The following is a 24,007-nucleotide window of genomic DNA, read 5'->3' as shown; positions in this document are numbered from 1 at the left end:
AGCTCCTTATTCAGTCCTACGTGGAGATTTGTGCATCTCCTGGTCATGTTTCTGAGATACAAATGTCTGCTAACAAAACTTATGGCCTCTTTTACAAAGCTGCACTAGCGTCTGTTGCGCGGCAACAGCCCCGAAGCCCTTTAAATCTCTATGGGCTTCGGGGCCGTTAGCGCAGTGCATAAAAGAGGCAATTAATTTGCATGCCTTAGTGCATTTAAGGTTCTCATTTTGGAATTCTTGAAACAGCTCCCTTAACAGTTCTTTTTTCTGAGAGCAGCTATGTTAGATGTGTCATAGGTGACATCACTTCACAAACATATACCTTAAGTATTCAAATCATAGACCGATGACGATTTTTGTGCTATAATATCTGTGTGCTTAAGTTTTGCTACACAGCAGCACTGCTGAAGTCTATGAGTTGAATATTTAAGGTATATGTTTGTGAAGTGACTAATTGTGGTTAGCTTAAGGAAGCTACTGTTAAGACTGCCTATATTATAGGTGACATCAACCATAAGCTGCCAGGACCAATGAGAAAGTATTAAGAATGATGAAACTGGTGCTTCTTTTGATGATATAGCTGCTCCCAGAGCTATAGGCACTAGTCAGCTTTCAAATTTGGCACCTAAACCATTTGAAAATTGACCCTTATATAGTACGTTCAAGTATTACACCCCTTGATAAAACGCTGAGAACAATGTAATAAGAAAGAAAGCTGCTGAGCCATACCATATCTTTCTGCAACTGAAGTCGCTTCTGTGACCTTTTCTGGTTCTCCTTCACACTGCTGTCCAAGTTGGCAAACTTTGATGTTCCCTCCTGTAAGAGAAAATGAAACAAAAATGAACTGCATGGCTGGGCACATATGTGATATCAAAATCCAGACGGTTACAATAGAACATGAATTAATGTGACTGGTGGCTTGCCCTCATGTGGCCTCAAATCAACCACACTTTTTATTCAAGTTTATCTTAGGCATTAAAGTGGCATCAGCTGTACCTGTTTCATATGCATTCTGTACTAAGAGAACACATGTGTTAGGATCCCTGTGTCCAGTTATCCATGGCAATTGAAAAGCATCTTGCTGAACACATTTGGCTGAAATTTATTTTGGAAGAATCTCAGAGAGATAAGCTAAAATGATACTTTAAGATGCAAAGAAAATATGTCTACAAGGCACATTTGCAGGGCATACTGTGAAACCATGACAGTTTGTAAATCGTTGCCTGTGTATTATATATGTTGACCTGTAACCCGTTCTGAGCTCGTTGGGGAGAAAAGGATAGAAAATGAATTAAATAAATAAACATGCCTGCATTATATTATCCTGCCAGTGCAGAGAGGGTGGCGTGGTACCCTGTTTCCCCCAAAATAAGACCTATCCCGAAAATAAGCCCTAGCATTATTTTTAATGATGCTCCTAATATAAGTCCTACCCTCAAAATAAGCCCTGTTTAAGATCGACCCCCCTGAAACCCTATCTCCCCCCCCCAAATGCCCCCGATTCCATCCCTGACACTAGTGCTGACTGATTTGCTGAAAAAATGAGACTCAGCAATTCAGCAACCCCCACCCCTGCTGCTTTAGGAGGCCTCGAAGCGGAGGTATGTCAGTCTCACGGTGGGAGGGTTGGTGGGGTTCTGCTGCACAGGGGGATGGGTGAGAGGGGAGAAAGATGCTGCACATGGGGGGTGGGGGAGAAAGGAAAGCGGAAGAAATAGGCTGGAAGAGAGGAAGGGAGAGATGATTGTTGTACATGAAAAAAATAATCCTATAAATTTTTGTGGCTCACACTAAACTTGCATAAACTTTTGGCTAAAGCACAAGTTAATGTATCTAACTCAATATAGAAGAGAACTGCCGGTGTTAATATCGACAGGCAGACGATATTGGAACTTTCTGAGCTTCAGGTTGCTCTTTGAAATTTTGTCTTTGCTACCGTCAGTATCAAGAGTATGATTGCTGGCGGTGTCCTGACGAAGCTCCTCTAAATGTATGAGCGAAACGGAGATCTTCCGTCGTCGTTTTGAAGCTAAGTACCCTATAGTTATGAAGCTAAGCACTTCACAGGGTTTATTTTCAAAAGAGAAATACTGTTAATAAATTAATGAAGACCAGTAAAAAATAAGATCAAAATTTTTTTTACAAAAAATATATAAATGCTCAAAAACAGAAAAATTGAAAAAAAGAGAACACATAAGATCAATGATAGCTCACCGTGTGGTTATTAGCCTGAAATACACATCGGGCTTTTAGCTGTGAGCACTTGAGATCGTTTAGAGTTCTCTTCTATATTGAGTTAGATACATTAACTTGTGCTTTAGCCATAAGTTTATGCAAGTTTAGCATGAAAAAAATAAGACATCCTCCGAAAATAAGCCCTAATGCGGTTTTTTGGACCCAAAATTAATATAAGACTGTCTTATTTTCGGGGAAACACGATAGATGCCTGGAATGTTCTTCCATGGGAAAAGATGGGGTTGAAAACCGTGACAGAATTAAAAAAGAAATGGGACAAACACATGGTTCCCTATATGGCACGAAGATGCAATAAAACTACAGAGCATTTTCCCACTCACGGTAACTCGTAAGATAATACTTTAAAGAAAAAAATAGGGGGTGCAGGAGGGATAGGCTGAATGGTTGTTAGATACAACCCTAAAAACCAAAGTGGTGGGTGGGGGGGGGGGGGGAGGGGATGCACAGTGTTCTGGGTACAGACTTAGCTGTCTTTCCAGATATAATGGATGGGGCCTTGCAAGTCTTCATCTGCTGTTATTTACAGCATCAGTTGCAACCCTAAAGACAAAGGGCTCCTTTTACTAAGCTGTGATAGCGTTTTTAGCGCGTGCTAAACCCGCGCTCCGTGGCTAGAACTAACGCCAGCTCAATGCTGGCATTAGCGTCTAGTGCGCACGACAATTTAGCACGCGCTAAAACCGCTTGCGCAGCTTAGTAAAAGGAGCCCAAAGGTGGTAGAGGTGGGGGGTGGGTGGTGTGCATGCACAGAGAGCCAGGTATTATTAAAAAAATTTGTAGCCCATCTAAGTAAATTCCAGATAAACATACACAAAATATATTTAAGTATTTTTATTGATTTCAATATAATATCAAGTACAGAAAGCAAATTTAACCAAGCATATTACAATCATATAGATCCATACTTAAAAAATTAAGCAGTTTACCAGAAACACTGTTATGGTAAATTTAACTCAAGTCCACTTTAGATCCAAGATTTTAATTGCGAGAAAATAAAAAAATACAATCAAAAAAGAATAATGATTTCTACTCCCACCTTTATTCTCCGGATGGGGCTGGGTCCTCGCCAGATCTTGATAGCTATTTAACTTCGGCGGGGTTGCCTAGGATTGAACTGGCACATGCGACCCGGTTGGATCGTCCCCTCACGCTGATTGAGGCTCGGGGAGCTTTGCGCTCCATGAAACTTGGCAAGTCGCCTGGGATGGATGGCTTTACGGTTCGCTATTATAAGCGGTTTCAAGATCTGTTGTTGCCTCCCCTGCTCAGCTTTCTTAACTCTTTGGAGGGCGACGGTGCGCTTCCGTTTTTCATGCGCTTGGCGGGTGTTACTGTGTTGGTGAAGGCGGGGAAGGATCCCCTTCAATGTGCTTCCTATCGACCGATATCTTTGTTGGGGGTAGATACGAAGATATTTACATGGATTTTAGCAGATAGAATGATGAGCTGGATTCCTCGGTTGATACATCCTGATCAATCAGGCTTTGTGGTGGGGAGGCAGGTGGGGGATAATACTCGTCAGGTTTTTAACCTGTTCGAGAGGGCTAGGGGTGGTGGTCGGGAGACGGTCTTCTTGTCGGTTGACGCCGAGAAGGCTTTTGATAGGGTTTCCTGGCCTTTTTTGTTTCGGGTTTTAGATTTTGTAGGTTTGGGACCTCGTATGCAGGAATGGATTCGGATCCTTTACACTCGTCCTGTTGGCTGTATTAAAGTGAATGGGGGTTATTCTGATACCTTTTCTCTGGGCCGGGGAACTCGGCAGGGGTGCCCTCTTTCCCCGCTCCTTTTTGCACTGACAGTGGAACCTTTAGCACAGCAGGTGCGGATGAATCAGGATATCAGGGGGGGTTCCGGTTCCGGGCCGTAATGATAAGTTGTCTCTGTTTGCGGATGACCTTCTTTTCACGGTGGAGGATCCCGAGAGTTCCTTGCCGGCCATTTTGAGGGAGCTAGAGGAGTTTGGCCGGGTGTCGGGGTTTCGTGTTAATGTTGGGAAATCTGAGCTACTTAATGTTAATCTACCTCCGGACAGAGTGAATCTTCTTCGGGCTCGGTTTCCGTTTAGGTGGGTGCAGCATTCTATGCGCTATCTTGGGGTCTATTTTGGTCCACCGGGAACGGAACTTTATGATCTTAATTTTCCCCCACTTTTTCGTCGTATCCAATGAGATCTGGCAAGCTGGAAAGATCAGTTTTTCTCCTGGTTAGGTAGGGTGGAAATAGTGAAGATGATGATTTTGCCGTGCCTTCTGTTCTTATTCCAGGTGTTACCGCTCTGGGTGGGTAGGCGTACGTTGGAGGGGGTGCAGCGGCACATTTTTTATTTTATTTGGGCCGGTCGGAGGCCTCGCGTGAGTAGGTCGGTTATGTTCTTGGGTCGGAGTGATGGGGGGTTAGCTGTTCCCAATGTGGTGAAGTATTATCAGGCTGCCCAGTTGTGAGCCCTGTTCGAATGGCAAGCGCAAGTCCCGAAGCTGTGGGTGGAGCTTGAACAACGCTTATCCGCTGGGGTGCCCCTGTTGCATCTGCCCTGGGTGCCTGGGAGGGTACGGCCTGAGCGAGTATTGTCATCGGTAGACACAGCCTTGCGGGTCTGGAATATGACCCGGCGTAGTTTGTTGTTGGGTAGGCACCATTCTTGGTATACACCGTTGCGCCATAATGTGGCCTTTGAGCCTGGTCGGGGTGAGGGTGTGTTTGCTAGGTGTGAGTCTCATGGATTGGTGTGTGTGGGTCAACTGTGGGATCCGCTCTCAGGTAGTATTAGGTCTTTTGCTGAACTTCAGGACCATTATGATCTTTTGGTTCGGGATTTGTTTCCCTACTTGCAGGTTGTTCACTACTTGCGGGCCTTAGGGGCCCTACGGGACGTACGGGCGGGTAAGACATCCTTTGAGTTGTTGTTGGGCCCGACCCTCCGGAAGGGTGCTCTATCTGCTATCTATCGGTGCCTTAATGGTCGGGGGGGGGTTCGGCCCTTGCCTTACATGTTAGCTTGGGAAGGGGATTGGGCATCTGCTATTTCTCTGGATATTTGGGGGGACATTTGGAGAGAAGTTGCTTCGGCGGGCATTGCAGCATTGGTGGTTGAAAATGGGTTTTATTCAGGTGGTACTATACTCCTCAGGTTCTGGCTCGTTGGCGCGGGGGGGGGGGGGCGAGTGCTCTTTGTTGGAGGGGTTGTGGGGAGGTAGGCACCTACTTGCATATGTGGTGGCATTGTGGGCGGGTGTGTGGGTTCTGGACTGAGGTGTTCTCTCGAGTTTCCCGGATTCTCACTTTGCAGGTTCAGGTGGACTGGAGACATGCCCTGTTGTTTTGGCACCAATTGGATCTCGATTGGGGAGACTCTCTATTCTGCAAGTTAGCTTTTATTGCTGCCCGGCTGGCCCTTGCATCTTTGTGGAATCAGGGGTGACCCCCTACTTGGCATATGGTAGAACAGCGCTTAACTAACTGGCAGCTTCTTTATCAGTTGACGGCTTTAAGACATGGCAAACACCATGGCTATGCTCATATATGGCGTAGGTTTCGGGCTTCTATAGGAATTAGTGGGAGGGGGGAGTGGGGGGTTGGATTGGATTTGGGAATCTGGGACTGGAAGAGACCCTATCATGCCTGTTTTTCTTGGTGGGGTTAGGAGATCTTTTACCCAAAGGGGTGGTGTGGACATTGTGCTTTATCCCTGGGGGGGCGGGGGGTTGCTGTGGGTTTGATGGATTTGTGGTTGGTTTTTGAAATGTTGGGGTTATAACTACTGTTTCAGTTGCTGACAGCAATGTTGATCCTTTCCTTTGTGCTTTGCTGTTGCTGTGTGTCATTGCTGTATACTTTTGTGTTTTTCAATAAAAGCTTTTATTTGAAAAAAAAAAAAAGAATAATGATATATCTATTTTCTTTTAGAGCTCAAGCTTAAATTTTCTCCTTGTCCAGGCGGGACATAGCCAGAAAATTAGTCAAATGTTGGGGCTCAAAAAATACATATTTAATGGAATGATAACGGACAATGCACTTACAAGGATGTCTTAAATAAAAAGTAGCCCCCAATGAGGTGACAAAATCCAAAAAAAATACACAAACACATAAAACAAAACAATATTAATCATAATCCATCTTACATTCATTAATCTTTTCCACTGCTGCTTTTTAACCACCCACACTAAAAGCTTCCAAAAGAAGAGTTGCTTATAAAAGCGTCTTAAAACTCTCTCTCCTTAGTCAATCTTAATTGTCCAATCAAATTATTCCACAAGTTTACCCCAGCCACTGAAATGGCCATTGTCCTGGTATAAGCATAATGCACATGTTGAATGTCATCTCCAGATAAACGCATAGCCATCTCTGATCTCAAAGATCTTCGATGTTAATACAAAGTGAAATCATTTGACAAGTACCATGGTACACCATAAATCATAACCAACATTTTATAAACTATACGAAATTTAATGGTTAACCAATGCAGCTGTGGCAATAAAGGAGCAACTTGCTGATAACTACTATCCCCGCAAATCATATGTGCTGCAGCATTTTGTGCAACTTGCAGCGCCTTGCGTCTACACAAAATCATTCCCAGATACAAAGCATTGCAGTAATCCAATCTTTGAATCACCACACTTTGCACTACAATTTGGAAACCATAGTGGGTTAACATTGGTTTCAACCAACTCAGCAGCCGCATTTGGAAAAAAGCAGATTTCATAACCATCAATACTTGTTCCCTCATTGAAACAGTAGAATCTAAAAACAGCCAACAGCAACCTGGGACTCTAATACACTTATAACTTACAAGTTTACTGGTTAGACGTTTGGTCCAAAATCTGCTCAATTTTAAACATGAATATTAATGAGTTGCCCATGTCATATAAATCAATCATATTGCGTTCCTCTAATCCAGATATATCAATACCACCGTTATATAAAAAAATATTTGATTTCATGATTGCCTTAGCTATCCACCATATTGTTTCCAATTGGAAAGACAATTCTAGGCTTCATTTTCACGAATGGTGGAATCACCTTTGTGTCATCAGAAAGTATGAGGAAATAATAACATTCAAACAAAATAACATAGCCAGATTCACAAAAATTTGGACTCCTCTTGATAATATGTAAGGACTCATGTAAATCCTAATTAACTTTACTTTGTATATTAACTATACTATATTTTGCATATTATTATGTATATTTTGGTATCTGCAGCTTATTGTTTTCTTTTATTCTTATACTTTTGTATTTGTAAAATTTCAATTAAATTTCAATTAAAAAAAAAAGAATCTAAAAACACTCCTAAAGCTTTTATCGTCTTTCTAACAGGAATCATTAAACCATCTACCTCAACACCTTCATAATGGATCCTCAACTCTCCCAATTAATATTATTTCTGTTTTAGTAAGATTTAAAACTAACTTTTGATCTGACATCCAAACATTCACAGCTCGCAAAGACAAACACTACCACCAACACCTAAGTCCTGAAAAACATTACTTGGAGACACAAGATAAAGATTGAAAAGTAATGTCAATAAGGCAGAGCCTTGTGGAACTCCTTTAAGCAGGGTCAAATCTTAGAAATTTCTCCACCACTCCTTACCTGTATAAATTGATTTTGAAAGTAAGAAACAAACCTTTTCTAAAGTAAAAAACAAACCAATTATAGACCGACACACATCCCAAATATTGTAATCTCAATATCAGCTGTATCAAAAGTGAATGACACATCTAGTAACACAGTTTAAAAGGTCTTATTCATATCCAAACTCCTTCTCAATTCAGCAACCATAGAGATTAATGATTCTACACTATGTCCTGATCTAAAACCATATTGATGATCCAATAACTTTTCCTGTTCCACAAACTCTTCACATTGCTTCAAAACCATCTTCCCTAAGTATGATAAGACAGCAATCGGTCTATAATTTCTTAGAACTGTCTTATCTAAATTCTCTCTCTCTAATAAAGGTTTCACTGTTCCTGCTTTCAATAAACATAGCATCGTACTTGATTCTAAAGATTTACCATATTCACAATCATTGTCAAAGATGGCACAACCTCCTTCCCCAGTTGTTTCACTACTTGTGGGATGCAAATTTTAAAAATCAAATATATATCTGCCTCTGTCATTTTCTCAAATCCATTCCAACATCACCAGCTTGCAAAACCAAATATTGTAAAAACTCTTCAGCTTCTGGGCCTATATTTTCACTCTGTTTAGTTGGACCTTTATTCAAATATTTTATAGTTCCAAACAGCTCTTTTGGTCTAGTAACAGTTTGTTTTACCTTTGCACTATAAAATCTCTTTGAATTTCACAAAATATCTGATATTCATGCAAACAAAGATGATAGTTATCACAATCATCATCATCCTAAGTTCTCCTCCAAATATGCTCATGTCTCCTTAAATTCCAAAGAGGCTCAGTTCTCCAAAGAAAATAATTCTCATTCTGACATTATATAATTTCTTTTTTAGGAGTTATATTGTCTAAAGAACTCTCTGACATCATATACCATTCATCTACCATATCAGAAACATCTTCAATCTTTGATAGCTGTCTCAAATATGGAAACCATTGATTTCCTAATGATTGTACTTCAAACTTAGGACAAATAGAAAGAGTTTGCACAGCTTCGTGTGATTTTCTTTTTCAATATTTTATCTATTTCACCAAAAAATGATCTGACCATCGATGACTGGCATAGATTATTTTTAATCTAAGGATAGAAAAAATAAATCCAGCACATGACATGCAGAATGGGTCTATTTTGCCACTATTTTGTCTATTTTGAACATGCCTCGAACAATTTATGATCTTATTTTCCTGACATATCGTGACATACACATTTTTTCCATATCTATCAGAAGATCTATCAGCATGCCAAACACAATAGAACAATCACCAATTAATTTGCCTGGTGGACAATACACAACACAAAAATAAATACTGTATCTTGATTAGAAATCACTATATATCCCATCATATAAATCATTAGATATTTTATCAATTGAGACATTCCAGCTGTAATATAAGCAACTAAGTGTTGACTCTACCCTGGGAATGTCCCCCAGCATAGCCAGCTTTGATTTAGACATTAATTGCAATATTCAGTACCACTTAGCTGGTTAAATGCTGCTGAATATTAGCCCCGCCCAAGTGATTTAACCAGTCAGTGGCCAGCTAAATCGTTGTGAATTGGCTCCTGTGTCCTTCTGGCATCTCCAGCAGTGGCGGTGCATCCCCCAGCTGGAACCAATTGCACAAGCTTGACAGTGCTGGAGCACTAAATCACAGCCTCTTACCTTCATTAGAATCTCTCGACTTGTCAGATAGTTATTTTGATCTGAGAAGATGTCAGAGAGCTCTTCAAACATCAAAAGCCGATCCCTGCAATACAAAAGGAGGCTCAAAGATAAATATGAACCCCATCAGGCTGACCTCAGACAGTACTGAAACTTCTCTAACTAAAGAGAAGCTTAACAATAAGCAATTAAAAAAATAATTTTCATCTGGCCTGACAACCATCCGCAGCATATCACTTAATCCATATATTCAAAATTGCTTTAAATAGGTCAGTCTAGTTTATTTTAAATTTTGAAATATCACCCCTTAGAAGGTAGCAATGCTGAACCCAGGAAGATCGCAGTCACCATGTCTGCACTATCTGTTGAGGCCTAAACAAAAATATTTGCTATCTGTGCAATTTTTTTTACTCGCCCTTGCCACGTGGCAATTTTAAAGGCCTGATGAAATCCGTATATTGTTCAAAAATAAATGCATAGGCAAATTATATGTCACCTACTGCTGGTGAACATATAACTTGCTTTGAATATATACCTACAAGTATTAACAAACACTGAGGTATGCCACACCCACAATAACAGCAGAAACGCTTCAGCTTTTGGATGCAGTGTGGCCTGATGGTTCTTAAAAAAAAGAGTACTTTATCTTACTCCATATAGTATCCAGATCCAAATGTGCCCTTGAGTCACAGCTGACTCCTGGTTACCATACAATGAAGCACACTCCCCCCACCCACTTGGCTGTCTTTAGCATGATAAAGGAGTGGTTTTGCCATTCCCTTTTCTTGAGGCATAGAGAGTTAAGTGACTTGCCTAAGGCCGCAGGGAGCTACTCCTCTGCTCCCTATCAATGCTCCCTCTAAGGCAGGGGTAGGGAACTCTGGTCCTCGAGAGCCATATTCCAGTCAGGTTTTCAGGATTTCCCCAATGAATATGCATGAGATCTATTTGCATGCACTGCTTTCGATGCATATTCATTGAGGAAATCCTGAAAATCTGACTGGAATACGGCTCTCAAGGACCGGAGTTCCCTACCCCTGCTCTATGGACTAACTTGACGTGAGCAAAACTTTTTCTTCCTGAGCGAAGGGCTTAGTTGACATGAGTGCCAAAATTTCCATTACATTACGAACAATGGTTATCCCTAGAGCAGAAGTAAGTGGCCATGTAAAATCTGTGAGCGACTCTTCACAATGTATGAGCGATTGCTCACTTGCTCAGTCTAGAGCAGGGATCTCAAAGTCCCTCCTTGAGGGCCGCAATCCAGTCGGGTTTTCAAGATTTCCCCAATGAATATGCATTGAAAACAGTGCATGCACATAGATCTCATGCATATTCATTAGGGAAATCCTGAAAACCCGACTGGATTACGGCCTTCAAGGAGAGACTTAGAGACCCCTGGTCTAGAGGAAACATAGCTCTCTAAATAATATACAGCTTCTGTAATGTGGTGTATGGTAACCCAAGAGAAACAACCCCCTCCCACCCCACTGTAGAGAGGTGATGTTCCTGATATGGACTTTATTAGTAAATCAACTTAATAATCCACATAAAAACCTCTAGGACCCAAATCATGCCACAGACTCACATATGCAGTGTATTATGGCAGAGCTCCTAGAGAGCATAAAACCAGGTGTCTGCATAGCCCTGAGGGTGAGGGCACAAAAGCTGGTTTGTATTCCCACACCTTTCCAGATATACGTGCTTGCAGATGGGGTTTCAGGCTGTTCACTATGAATATGCACAAAATTAATCTGAATACATTGAAGACTCAGTACATGCAACTTGATCTCAGGCATATTTTTGGTGGCTATCCTAACTATGGAGAAATTGAAGTGCAGGCACCATAGACATAGGCCACTAAACCAATATTCATCGGCTGGCCAACTAAGTTATATCAGCCAAAGATAGACCTGCTATTTAGGCAGGTCCATTTGGTCAGCCAATGAATACTGGCGTTGACCAGTTTTGTTGCGTGACATAGCCAATGGGAGATAGCTGGCTTAGTGCTATTTAGCCAGCCTGGATCCATTCCCAGTTGGCTAAATATGCTGAAAAATAGGTAGAATATAAACTAGGCTTCGGTATTCAGCCTGCGGGAAGCAGCCTTGCTACCTCCTGTGGGCCGTGGAGATCCCAGAAATTCAATGCCATCGGAACTGAATTTCTGGTTTAAAGTTCACCGCTGCAGACTTAGTCAAAACTGCTATTCAGTGGCCAAGGGTAGACCAGCTTTTTAGGTGGGTCAATCTGACCACATGCCATAGTCAGCCAGCCAGCCGCTGAATACTAGCAGTGACCGGCTATGTCACCGAGCTATCTGGCAATCTGAATATTTTATCTGCTTACCACCCTTTCAAAGCAAAAAGTGAGGCATATGAGAAGGAGAGGATTTCTTCCTTTCATACAATATAATTTGTTTATGGAAAATGCTAATTAAAAAAATTAAACTGCCACTTGGAGTCTTAAAAATAATAAAATTAACTTTTCCTTTATAGTTTAACCAATCTGGTTCTCTTTTGAAAACGAGTCTTTGTTTGTAAAGAATATAATTAAAAATGAAAAGAAAATTTCTCTCTAGGTAATAAGTGAAGTTTTGGTTCTCTGCACCTGCCAACTATCTCCCACTGAATATTAAAGGATAGCTGGCTAAGCAGTACTTAGCTGGCTGGGAGCTGTTCCTGATGTTACCTCGAAAAAACAGAGGATATGTGGCCCTGCCCTGTTCCATCCCCCAGTCCTGACCCATTCTGCCCATAGCTCTGCTTCATTCTGCCCCCCAACCCCGGCTGCACACAAACCTTGTCTCTTTGGGGCCACATCTGGAGAGTATCCGCACATGCGTGGACGTGATGCAGTGACGTCACAAGCATGTGGACATGTGTGTGATGTCACTGCGTCGCTTCCATGCAAGCACAGATGCCCCAATCTCAATACTTTTCAAATCCCGGACAAAGTGCTGGGTTTTGAAAAGCCGTCCGGATGCCTGGACAAACTTCTAACAAGAGGACATGTCCGGGTAAATTTGGATGTCTGGTAACCCTAGCTAAGTACCACTTAGAGAATGACATGGGGAAAAAATTTGTCCCCGTCTCCGCCCCGTCCCCACAAGCTCGTCCCCATCACTATCCCATCCCCGCGAGCTCAGTCTCCGTCACCGTCCCGTCCGAGTGAGCTCTGTCCCCATCACCGCCCCATCCCCGCAAACCATCTGATCCCATCCACACAAGCCTCGAATAGTTTTATACTGAACTTATTTTATTAAAGTATAAAAAGAAACAATATTCTGTACAATTGTCATTTTATAAATCAAAGTTTTGGCTTCTGAACTAGAGAAAGAGATGTTGAGCTGGCAGGGCTTTGTTTATAAATGTTTATCAACACAAGTAATATACTACTTTATACTAAAGCAAATTAAAAAAAAAAAAAGAAAAGAAATAGAAATTTTTTTTCTACATTTGTTGTCTGGTTTCTGCTTTCCTCATCTTCTCTTCATTCAATTCCTTCCATCCATTGTCTTCCTTCTCTCTGTCTCTTCCATAAGCTCTGTTACTTTGCCTTTCCCTTCCATCTCTCCCTCCTCACCCCCGCATTGGTCTGGCAAGACTGGCACCCATCTTCTTCCCACCGCTCCCCCCCCCCCATAGTCTGGCATTTTTCTCTTGCCCATTTTCCTTCAGCGTCTTCTCCCCACTCTCCTCTTCCCCATTTCCCTTTAGTGTCTTCAGTCCACTCTCTCTTCCCCATTTCCCTTCAATGTCTGTTCCTCTAACCCCCCCCCCCCTCTCTCCACTTCCCTTCAGCATGTGCGGTCCAGCAGCCTCCCTCCCGATCACCCTGAATCTTAACAACATCCATTAAAATAAAAATTTCTTGGGTCCGATCCAAGATGGCATTAGTACTCGACATGCTCTGAAAGCTCTTTCCTCTCCCATAGACAGGGTGTAGCAGCTCACTTTTGTACACTCCCTCTCTTTCCCTCACCTTACCGTGGCGACCCTCCGGCTCCTCCTTGTCTCCCAGCTGCCCGAGCCGGCCCCCATCAAGTCACGCGCGGCCGCCGAAACCTCTCCCCCAACGCAACTGGAAACAGGAAGTTGCATCAGAGGAGAAGTTTCAGCAGCATTACGTGACCAGATGAAAGCTGGCTCAGGCAGCTGGGAGACAGGAAAAAAAACAGAAAATCGCCATGGTAAGGTGAGGGGAAGGAAGGGAGGGAGAGGGGAAGGAAGGGAGGGAGGGAGGAAGGAAGGAAGGAAGATGCATGCCCAATCGGTGACCACGCAAGTTCCCTCTCATAACTGTGGTCGGTGAATGGTCTTGTCCCCGTACCCGCGGTGACGACGACTTTTTCTCCTACCATTTCGGCGGGTTACCTGCGGCTACCTGTGGGTAGCCGCGGGTAACAGCCACGGTGTCATTCTCTAGTACCGCTGAATATTGGAGGCTAAGGGCTCCTTTTACGAAGGTGTGCTTGTGGTTTTAGCGCACGCACCTGATTAGGATGCGGTAGCCGAAAAACTACCGCCTGCTCAAGAGGAAGTGGTAGCAGCTAGTGCGTGCTATTCCGCACGTTAAGGCCCTAAAGCGCCTTCTTAAAAGGAGCCCTAATATCAAGTCTAACTTTAATTTCTTTCCCTACTCTTCAAAAACTCAGAGTGACCTCAGGCTTACTTGGTGATGGCAGCCCATGTCTTCTTCAACCTATAGATTGAGTTGGACTGCAGTGCTGAGACAATGGCCCTTAGGGAGGAGAAATTCTTCAATATTCTGCATTCCTTAAACAAGAGAAATTAAAGAGAAAAAGAAAAGGTTTATTTATTTATTTAAAAATTTTTTATACCGCCAAAAATCTCAGCGGTTTCCAAAATAACACACATAAAAATACACATATACTGGAGTACATATATATAGCTATATATATAGCTAACGACATTAAAAAAATACCCTCAAAAATACTTTCAACAATTACTCAACTGCAGTAATGGGAAAGTAGAACAATTTCAGAGGAATAATTGTCATACTGTACCATAGATAAGCATCAACGAATAGATTAGTTTTAAGTAGTTTTTTAAAAAAATAAGAATGTTCCACACATAATCTTATTTCACTTGATAAGTTATTCCACAAAAACATCCCAGCAATTTAAACATTTTCGTTTTTGTAGACACATGTATCTTATATTCATAGTTGATTTAAAGTGTAGAGCTATAGCAAGCTGCTGGTTTCCTGTTTTAACAGGATTATAACTGCTGTGTATTCTTACCTTCAAGAGGCAGCTGTGAAAACAGTGTCCAACAGACACCCTTTGCGGTTACCAGCTTGTGCCAGGTGCTGACGCCATGCCTTTATTATTTTCTGAGAATTGTCTTTTTAATATGGATTTACAGTTGACAACTTGAGGAGTGAAAAACACATGTGCATGTCCACCTCGGAGCTTGCGAGAATACAGTTTAGGTTTTGCACACAAGGTGGCAGACATCAGCATGTCATTTTAAGGTGCTCTCTGGTGGTACTTTTGAAATCAAGTGAAGCTAGGCTTGACTTGTTTCATTCATGAAATTCTCCTTTGAGCACATGTTCTTCTTAATATATCCGTTTCTCCCTCTGTTTCCTGGAGTCAGCTGGACTGTGCGCTAAAGTGGAAGTCATTATTCAGGCCACTGTAGAATATACAGATTGCTAATTTACAGGCCTGGGACTTCCTGAAATAATATTTCCTGAGAAGTGAACTGATATTGCAAAGCGTCCAAAGAGAGAACACAAGGCCTCAGTGGCACAAATATTGTATATTTGTTAGCATTATCAGTGCTGTGAGCCAACAGAAATGCAATGTAATGGTAGAAAGAGAGCTCTACTTAGGGCACAGACTTTCTCAAACAGAGTTAATTTCAATAAGTCAGCATTATGGGAAGTCATAAAACATGTCTTTAAACACTAGTATTTTTAATGCTCTCTCTAGATATTTTCTTTGACAGGTCACGAGGCGCTCAAGCAGAGGTAGGGAGACTTAGAAGGACAGTTACTCAGATGCCCTATTCATTTTTTTCCATTATCAGCCTAGGGCAAAACCCTTTTCAATACAGAGCCCATAGTTTTATGGTTTTATGTATTGGCACAAGACAATTTCACTACTTTAGAACTATTTTTAGTAGGACCTAGTGCAGAACTGATTATCTGCCTTTCATCTTCCCCCTTTTTCTTCCTTCTCTCTATTCCTCTTTCCCCACCCAGCTTGCTATTTCCCCCCTCCGTGCCCCCAACCCTTTCATAGCTTCTGTTCACTTTATTCCAGCTGGTTTCCTTTCTATTCTCATTTCTACTACCTCGACTTGTTTTCTCATCTGTTCTAAACCCTTTTCCATTATCTATCCCTTGCATTCTTTCTCATAACTCCTTTGCCAGTCTTATTTCTCAATCTTCCCATCTTTTTCTCTTTCCTTCATCTCTCCCACTGCTTTCCTATTCATATTGCCAGCTGACCTTTCTTCCTTCTTCTCCATTTCTCTCTTTCTCATCTGATTCCATTCCCGCCTTTCTTATCCATTTATCCTTCTCTATTCATGTTCTCATCTCTCTATCCCTCCCCCTACTAGTTCAATCTCTACTCCTCCTTTCCTTTCCCCCTCTACAGCTTGATCATTAATCCTCCTCCTTCTCCCACTAGCGCAATCTTGTTCTCACATCTCCCCTTTGTTTAATTCTGTGTTCCTTGTCCCCCAGCATAATGTTATGCTTATTCCCTCAGCCCTCACCCCATAGAAACCAAATTCCTTGCCTATTAGAGGCAATTGAATATACAAGAAAGGCTGCTTTCCTCTTGTCTGAAGGTGGGTGAGAGTAAAAGGATATGAGGTGAGAGAGGCCAGGAACTGGGGGAGTAACGTTAGATATTCCAACTGAGGAATGACAGAGGAGTTGCAAATTATAGTTTTCCTATTTTTCTAGCTGTTCCAGTTTCTTTATCCACTGCAGGGCCATCCTTGATCCTTAGACCTATGTGGTAAAACAGTGTACGGCTCTTCTAGCCATAGGACTGGTTTAGTTGCACCTTTCACTCTTGTCTATAGATAGCTCTGCAAGCAATAGATTTTACTGTGCTTACGGTTAAGGTAAATTAGCTTTAATATACTGCCTTTCCAGACAGGCATTGCGAGGCAGTGCTTATCAATATATCTGTATGAACTGCCATTTTATATGTTGATGTACTAAATTCAGTTTTATAAACAGCAAAGATCCCCTAAAGCAGCGTTCTTCAACTGCCGGTCGGTGGACCGGTGCCGGTCCGCAGAAATTTTCTGCTGATCCACAGGGCTGGCATGTCCATCGGGCCCAAGACAGCATTCTTCAACCGCCGGTCCACGGTGCGATCAATGCGGCATCTTCGAGTCGGCTCCCTGAGTGCTGCAGTGCACAAAGCTTTGGGAAAAGGCTCCTACCCACGTCCTGCACCTGAACCGGAAGCCTTCTCTCTGACGTCGCAACATCAGAGTGAAGGCTTCCAGATGAGGCGCGAGGAGCCACTGCCCCCAGCTTTGTGCAATGCAGCACTCAGGGAGCTGGCCCGAAGATGCCGCGTTGATCGCACCGTGGACCGGCCCAAAGATAACACTGAGGGATAGGCCAGAAGGCAAGGCACAGCACATGGAGGGAGAGAGAAAACAACAGTAGGGGAAATGCTTTTATTTTTTTAATTTTGTGATTGATTTGTCTATTCAAGAAGAAATGCATTTGTTTCTTTTCCTCTGGGGTTGTACTGCTTGCAGAGTCTTGCATCTTAGGGCTTGTTTGTAAATATTAGTACTTTTAGTTTTTGGTCCTGCATTTGCATGGGGTTATCTGTTTTCTGGTAGGAATGAATGTTGAAAAGCATAGTGTGCTTTGTGTATTTTAATTTTGTGGTTAACCATTAGGTGTTGTTAATACAATTATAATGCATGTATATATGAAAAATGAATGGAAAAAATGGTGTTACAATTAGTACTATTATGGGGGTGGGGTCTGGGATGGAGACTGAGTGGAGATGGGCACGACTTAGCCCAGTGTTCTTCAATTGCCAGTCTGCGGACCAGTGCCAGTCCACAAAATAGTTTTTATTTCTGCCAGTCCACAGGTGTCAAAAGGTTGAAGAACACTGCCCTAAAGTATTTAAAATATATGATTCCTCTTTCTCTATATCTCTCAGTAACATCTAAATACTGTCATCTAGTTCATCTGTGGCCCTTGAGAACCAGAATTTGAGGTTCTTGCTATATTCTACACACAACATTTGACTGATCTTGCTACTGCTCTTGAACTGGAGGACAAGCACATTTTTCTTATCATTTTGTATCTGAAGAAGAGCCCAGAGAGTCTCAAAAGCTTATGTGCATCACCATCTCTGGATACTTGTCCAGTACAAGTATCAGGGCCCGATATTCAGACTGTGGGAGTTAGCCAAGCTGACTCCTGTGGTATTGCTTTCAATCCTTAACCCTTCTCCTCTGCCCTCCAACCCAGCCCACTGATTAAGCGTTCCCCTTAACTGTATCCATGACATCCTGTTTGTCTGTCTTGCCTGTTTAGATTGTAAGATCTTTTGAGCAGGGACTGTTTTCTTACTCTTTGCGCTGCATGCGTCTGGGAGCGCTATAGAAATAATTAATAGCAGTAGTAGCAGTCTATTTTTGGCCGCTATAAGCTTAGCTAGCTAAACTGATATTAAGTGCTGGCCAGCTAAGTTTATAGTGGCCAAAGATAGACCAGCTATTTACGCTAAATTAGCCAGCCAGTGTTTTAAATTTCTGGAATACCTGGCTTAGTCTTGTGACACATAGGGCTCCTTTTACTAAGCTGCGATAGCGTTTTTAGCACACGCAGGATTTTAGCGCACATTAAACCCACACTATGCAGCTAGCACTAATGCCAGCTCAATGCTGGCGTTAAGGTCTAGCGTGCGCGGCAATTCAGCGCGCGCTAAAACCGCTATCACAGCTTAGTAAAAGGAGCCCATAGTCAGCTATCCACTATAATAATAATAATCAGTTTATATACCACAAGGCCGTGAGGTTCTATGCGGTTTACAATGAGTCAAAAATTACAATTAAAAATTATGAGTTATGAGGAGCCAAAATGATGAAACATTGTTGGGCTGTTCATGATGGGGAAGAAAAGGAAAGCTCTACCTAATACCTCAACTTCAGTGAGCACCTCAGTTTCTCCCTCTCCTTATGATGTTTCCATTAGCTTGCCTGAAAGGATACCTCCTCCTTTGCCTAGTGCCCCCTTACAAACACCTCCACAAGCCAACAATTCTCTAGTGGGAGGAGCAGAGTTGGTCGTCTTGGGACCAACGGTGGACTCACTGTTTGCAGTTAAGAAACTTATGCCCTTTTCCTTGGAAGATTTGTACGTGATTGCTCTGTCTAAGCCATGATATTTCTCTTCAAGACATTTGAACAGTGACTGTTCGAACTGAGTCTACAATTAAATCCTGGATACATCAGCTTTGCAAATTTACACAGGAGACTGCTGATAAATTTGAAGAGATTGATACAAGATTTGCCACATTAGATAACATAAGAACTAGACCAGTGGTCCATCCTGCCCAGCAGTCCGCTCACGCGGCGGCCCCTAGGGCAAGACCAGTACTCCAAATGAGTCCAGTCTCACCAGTTTAGCATGAACTTGTCCAACTTTATCTTGAAACCTTGGAGGGTGTTTTCCCCTATAACAGACTCCGGAAGATAACAAGCTCTAATCTATAGAGTCTCAAATTGCCACACTACAGGCAACTGGAGCGTTGGCGATTAAAGACAGTCTCTGTGCGTTTTGGTATGGAGAAACTAGAAAATCTACTGCGCTCCAGGAACCTGCGTTTTTTAACATTTCCTACAAACTAGATTACTATCTGCAGATATTTTGCTTACAAAATATTTTAAGGAGGTGCTAAAAATTGCTGAATTTGATGAAAATATGTTAGTTCAGAATTATTATATTTCTAACCATATTCAGATGCCTAAGGAAACAGAAAGAGATTTGGATAGCCTTGTGGAACCAAGCTTAGATTTAATCAATTTTCTAGAGTTCAAATGATGTAATTAATACTAGAATTCCTCTTTTGTGATATTTGCCTCCAAGAAGCAAAAGATATATGTGTTAAACAATTACTTTAAAAATAAAGATATGTTGTTTTATGGGCAAAAGGAACATGTCTTCCCAGATGTGGGACGTTCCACCCTGCTAAGGAGGAAACAGGTTTTGGCTTTAAAATCTCAGGATACTGGGTTAGCTAGACCACTGGTCTGACCCAGTATGGCTATTCTTATGTTTTACAAAAGGATCCACATTCAGCAGTAAATTACTGCTGGAGCTCAGCACATTCTGACGTTCCAGTCCAACATTCTATGTAAATTAGAATCCTATGAATCGATATTCAGCCAGTGGATCAGCATTTCTTTAAACAAGATTATATACCAGACCATGTCTAGGCACCGGCACTATAAATCAAGATCAGTGGACCTGGGAGTTATGCGGTTGCTGGCCAGCATTCAGTGCTGGGACCTACATACCTAACTGAACAAAGATAGGACTGCTTTTCATGTGGTCCTATATGCCTAGTTAGGTATACAGGAACTAGCACTGATTATCACTGGAGCCCATGTATCTCCTTGGTCCTTCCTGACTCCACCCCTAGACTGCCCTGGCACTGCCTAGCTGAATATCAGCGAATATGAAGTTTACATGTAGGTGGCAAATAGCAACATGGTTTAAGCAGGCCTCTCCTGCCCACTTAAACCACGCTGAATACTATCCCCTAGTTATTGTTTTGACAATAATAATAAGATTACTCCACTCATCTCTCAAAAAGGAACAATATGTTCCTTGTTGATGACATTATTGTTTGTGCATGACAAGTGATGAAGCTATGTCGTCACTAGTTAGGCAATTGTTGCATTTGGACAACACAAGAGCTCAACTCCTATATTAGTGCTGTGATGGAGCTGCTTACAGTGTTTTGAATCCTTCTGGAGATGGCTTGTGCTGTGCTATCTGCCTGAATTGAAAAGGTTCCCTCATACCTCATCCTGTAATTTTCAGGGTGGGTAACAATTCACCTCTCATATTCTGTCATTAATGCAGAACATTAACAAAATAAGAAACTGCAAACTAAAAAAAGAAGTTAAAATCCCCAATTTTGCATTAACAGTTTACTTGAAAATTAAACACTTGAAAAATGGAGGCTCAGATCCCAAGGGGCTGTTTCAGACTAATCAGAGGGAATCAAATTTGTAGCCTGTCTTTGGAACTGGCCCAGAGGTAAGTGTGATTTGAGGCCCCCAGCCTAGATGGGTTTCTGAACCCTTCTAATCGAGTTTAGTATCCTCCCCCACTCCAGGCTCTTTCTTTGGATGTGCATACTGTGACCCCATCCAGAAAACAGCTTTATGCTATTTTCTTACATTGCATCACCAACATCTGTCCTCTAGAGACAGGAATAGGCTAAAGTAACCCCTGTGCAGGGGGAGGATATGATATGAGAAGGAAGTTAAAAGGATGAAAGAGGAAACAAAACAAGCTAGCAAAGCAGTCCAAGCAAGTAGGAAAACCATACTTTCTGCATTCACAGTTCAAGTACTGTAGAGCTACTATGAAAGAGGATGTATGTAGGTCATGTAACTTTATTTCAGGTGCTTCCACTGGCTGTTCCAATTATCCATACCAGTAGGGTTACCTAGGTTACCAGATGCCCACATTTTCATAAACATGTCCTCCTTTTGAGGACATGTCCAGGGGTCTGGAAGGCTTTTCAAAACCTGGCACTTTGTCTGGGTTTTGAAAAGCTTCCCGACATAATTGAGTCGGGAAGGGGCATCCGCGCATGCGCGGCGTCCCTGCGTCGTGTCTGTGCATGCGCGAATGCCATACGGGGGCTGGGAGGGCGGAGCAGAACTGGGCAGCCATGGGTCCAGATTTTCCCGAAGGAAAATCTGGTAACCCTAGTGTTATCATATTTGTTTAAGTAAAAAAGAGGACATGCGGCCCTGCCCAACCTGCCCTGTTCCACTTCCAGCACCACACGAACCTCGCCTCTGAGCCTGGGGCCGCATCTGGAGGGCATCCAAGCATGCGCAGATGCGGCTAAGCTGAACCCTTGGCTAGCCCAAATGATGCTCGAGGCCCTGACCTACCTCGACTTCAGAAAACTTCTCAAAACATACCTATTCCGCGAACAGGACCCTTGACCCTCATTCCCCCACAATAAACCAACACCCTCCCCACCCCCTCCCTTTTCTTTCCCCCTCCCTGCCTTTGACCCTCTTATCCCTCCCCCTTTTCCTTCCAATCCAACTCAGATAAATTCCTACTATAACTCAAACATTTCCTTCCCCGTTGCTTGTGATTCCGACAAAATGTTGTAAATCCGTGTTCAGATCGGATAATAATTTAATTGATGTGAACCGCCTAGAACTCTTTGGGTATGGCGGTATACAAGAACATAATAATAATAATATCACATGCATGCTCAGAGACCCTCCAGATGCAGCCTCATGCTCTGGCATAGCCAGAGCCTTCCAAAAACCAGACAAACTGGAGGGTTTTCAAAATCTGTTCAGACACCCGGTCAGTCCTCTAAAAAGAGGACATGTCTGGGTAAATCTGGACATATGGTAACCCTATATACCACTATTTTGTGATTTCCTGCATCACTCTTATTAATATATGGAAGATGACGCGTTGGCCCTATATTATAAATGGCACAATGAGAGCAAACACATCTGTTTGCTATAGAAGAGGCAAGGAGTGATGGATAAAAGCATGACAGGCATGTACCACAGTAAGATAAACCCACGCCTAGACAAACTGCTGCCCCTCCAGATCAATCTTTCACTTACTCAGAGGGGACTGCACATTGTTTTGAAGTTTCTTTTAATACATTTCTGCTTCACAGTTCTGAAACCGATGTGTTTGTCAATCAGTCAATGTTCAGGTTGAATTTTCTGGAACTATGTAGCACTTGGGGAATTTCAGAAAGGGGAATACTTAACAAAAATAGTCTAAGTCTTGAATTAAAGGTCAGGTGGTATTTGTGGTCTAATATACTATGTTAAGCAATGTCCTTACCTACCCCTGAAAAGCAGCTCACTACATGGAACACAAATCCACTGGTTTTCTTCGGATATATTCCTAAGAACTTAAGCCCCTCACTAAATCATATCTTGAAAAACAGAAGCACCACCACACAATGTCCTCCACTCAACAGAAGTGCCAAAACTACTGCTTATTTGTACACAACCCCTCCCCCCCCCAAAAAAAAAAAAATGCAGAGTTCCTTCTATTTAGAGGGCACACGAAAAGAGGAAGAAGTCCCAATTCCTCAGCTGTATGCTCATCTGATTTCAAACAGTGTTTTCCCTGAAGACAGGATTATGCCAGGCAAAAAGGACTTAGCTGCTTTGATTTGTTACTGGTGAGAAAGTTTACCCTGATTAAGGTAGGCTGGAGGTGCTGATGCAGGGAAGAAGTGCGGCAACTTTCACAAGAGATAGGTCCAAAAAGGATTTAACTGAGTTATGATTCATGCAATTAATATGAAAAATAACGGGAGAGAAAATCCAATGAAACAGAACGTGGCAACGTATCTCACTCGTGAAAAAAATAGGGAAATTAAAAGCTGTAAAGGCCACAGGTGAATCTTAAAGATTGCTGTGGGCAGTCAGCATTCTGTATATACTGAAATGCTAACAAACTGGGTAACACAATAATAATGGGTGATTTCAACTACCAAAATATATTATGAGCTAGAAGTCTCAATCACTAGAATACCTACAAAAACTTCCTACACAAAAAAACAGTTTTCAATGAGAATTTAGCACACACTCACAGAACACCATGAATTAAGTGGAGAAAAAAAGACCTAGGAGTACTTAAACACACCCGCCTTAAATTGGGGCTACCACACCTTCATCATTGTTGAGAAAAAAAACTCTACTATTTATCAAAATTATCTACTTTATAATATGAACAAAATCATGAAAAAATGTGTGTGCCACAAGCAACCCAATGAAACACAGTCCAGGCCAGTACGATCATGTACCTAAAAGCAATTTCACTTAACTTGATTCCATTGATGTATTAGATATCTTCAACTGGCATCAGGCATCAGTCCCTGACAGGGACTCCCTGTTTCACCCAATTCTGCATCAGGAATAATGTTCAAAAAGCAAAATACTGTTCATCAGGTTGCTGCTCATTACTGCTCTGCTGCACTTTCCAAACTGGTGCTGGGCCCAGAGTAGGATTTAAGAGCCTTATCTGCAAGTCTTCCATCCTAAGGGTTGCAGTGCGGTTTTAAGATGGGTGTTCTAATTTGTAAGTTAGTTGGGTTGGGGGAGTAATGGTGAGTACTGGTGGGGCGGGGTGGAGAGTATCATTGGGGGGAGGAGAGGGGAGGTTTGAGGAAGGGAAATGGG

At 42.2% G+C, this 24,007-nt stretch overlaps 1 protein-coding gene across 1 annotated transcript in view; it reads right to left on the bottom strand.

Annotated features, from left to right (window-relative positions):
• The window catches only part of RGL1 (ral guanine nucleotide dissociation stimulator like 1), a 301,090-nt gene that overhangs the window by 32,727 nt on the left and 244,356 nt on the right, over positions 1-24,007 (bottom strand). Inside the window, exons 8-10 of the mRNA XM_033916403.1 lie at positions 14,229-14,332; positions 9,555-9,639; positions 730-819 (exon numbers count right to left, since the gene is read on the bottom strand). Of these exons, the coding sequence (XP_033772294.1) occupies positions 730-819; positions 9,555-9,639; positions 14,229-14,332 (279 nt within the window). The remainder of the gene's footprint in view (positions 1-729; positions 820-9,554; positions 9,640-14,228; positions 14,333-24,007) is intronic.

Source organism: Geotrypetes seraphini, chromosome 12 (assembly GCF_902459505.1).
Source record: "Geotrypetes seraphini chromosome 12, aGeoSer1.1, whole genome shotgun sequence".
Taxonomy (NCBI): Eukaryota; Metazoa; Chordata; class Amphibia; order Gymnophiona; family Dermophiidae; genus Geotrypetes; species Geotrypetes seraphini.
Note: the sequence above shows the minus strand (reverse complement) of the source record. Positions and strands in the feature narration are given on the sequence as shown.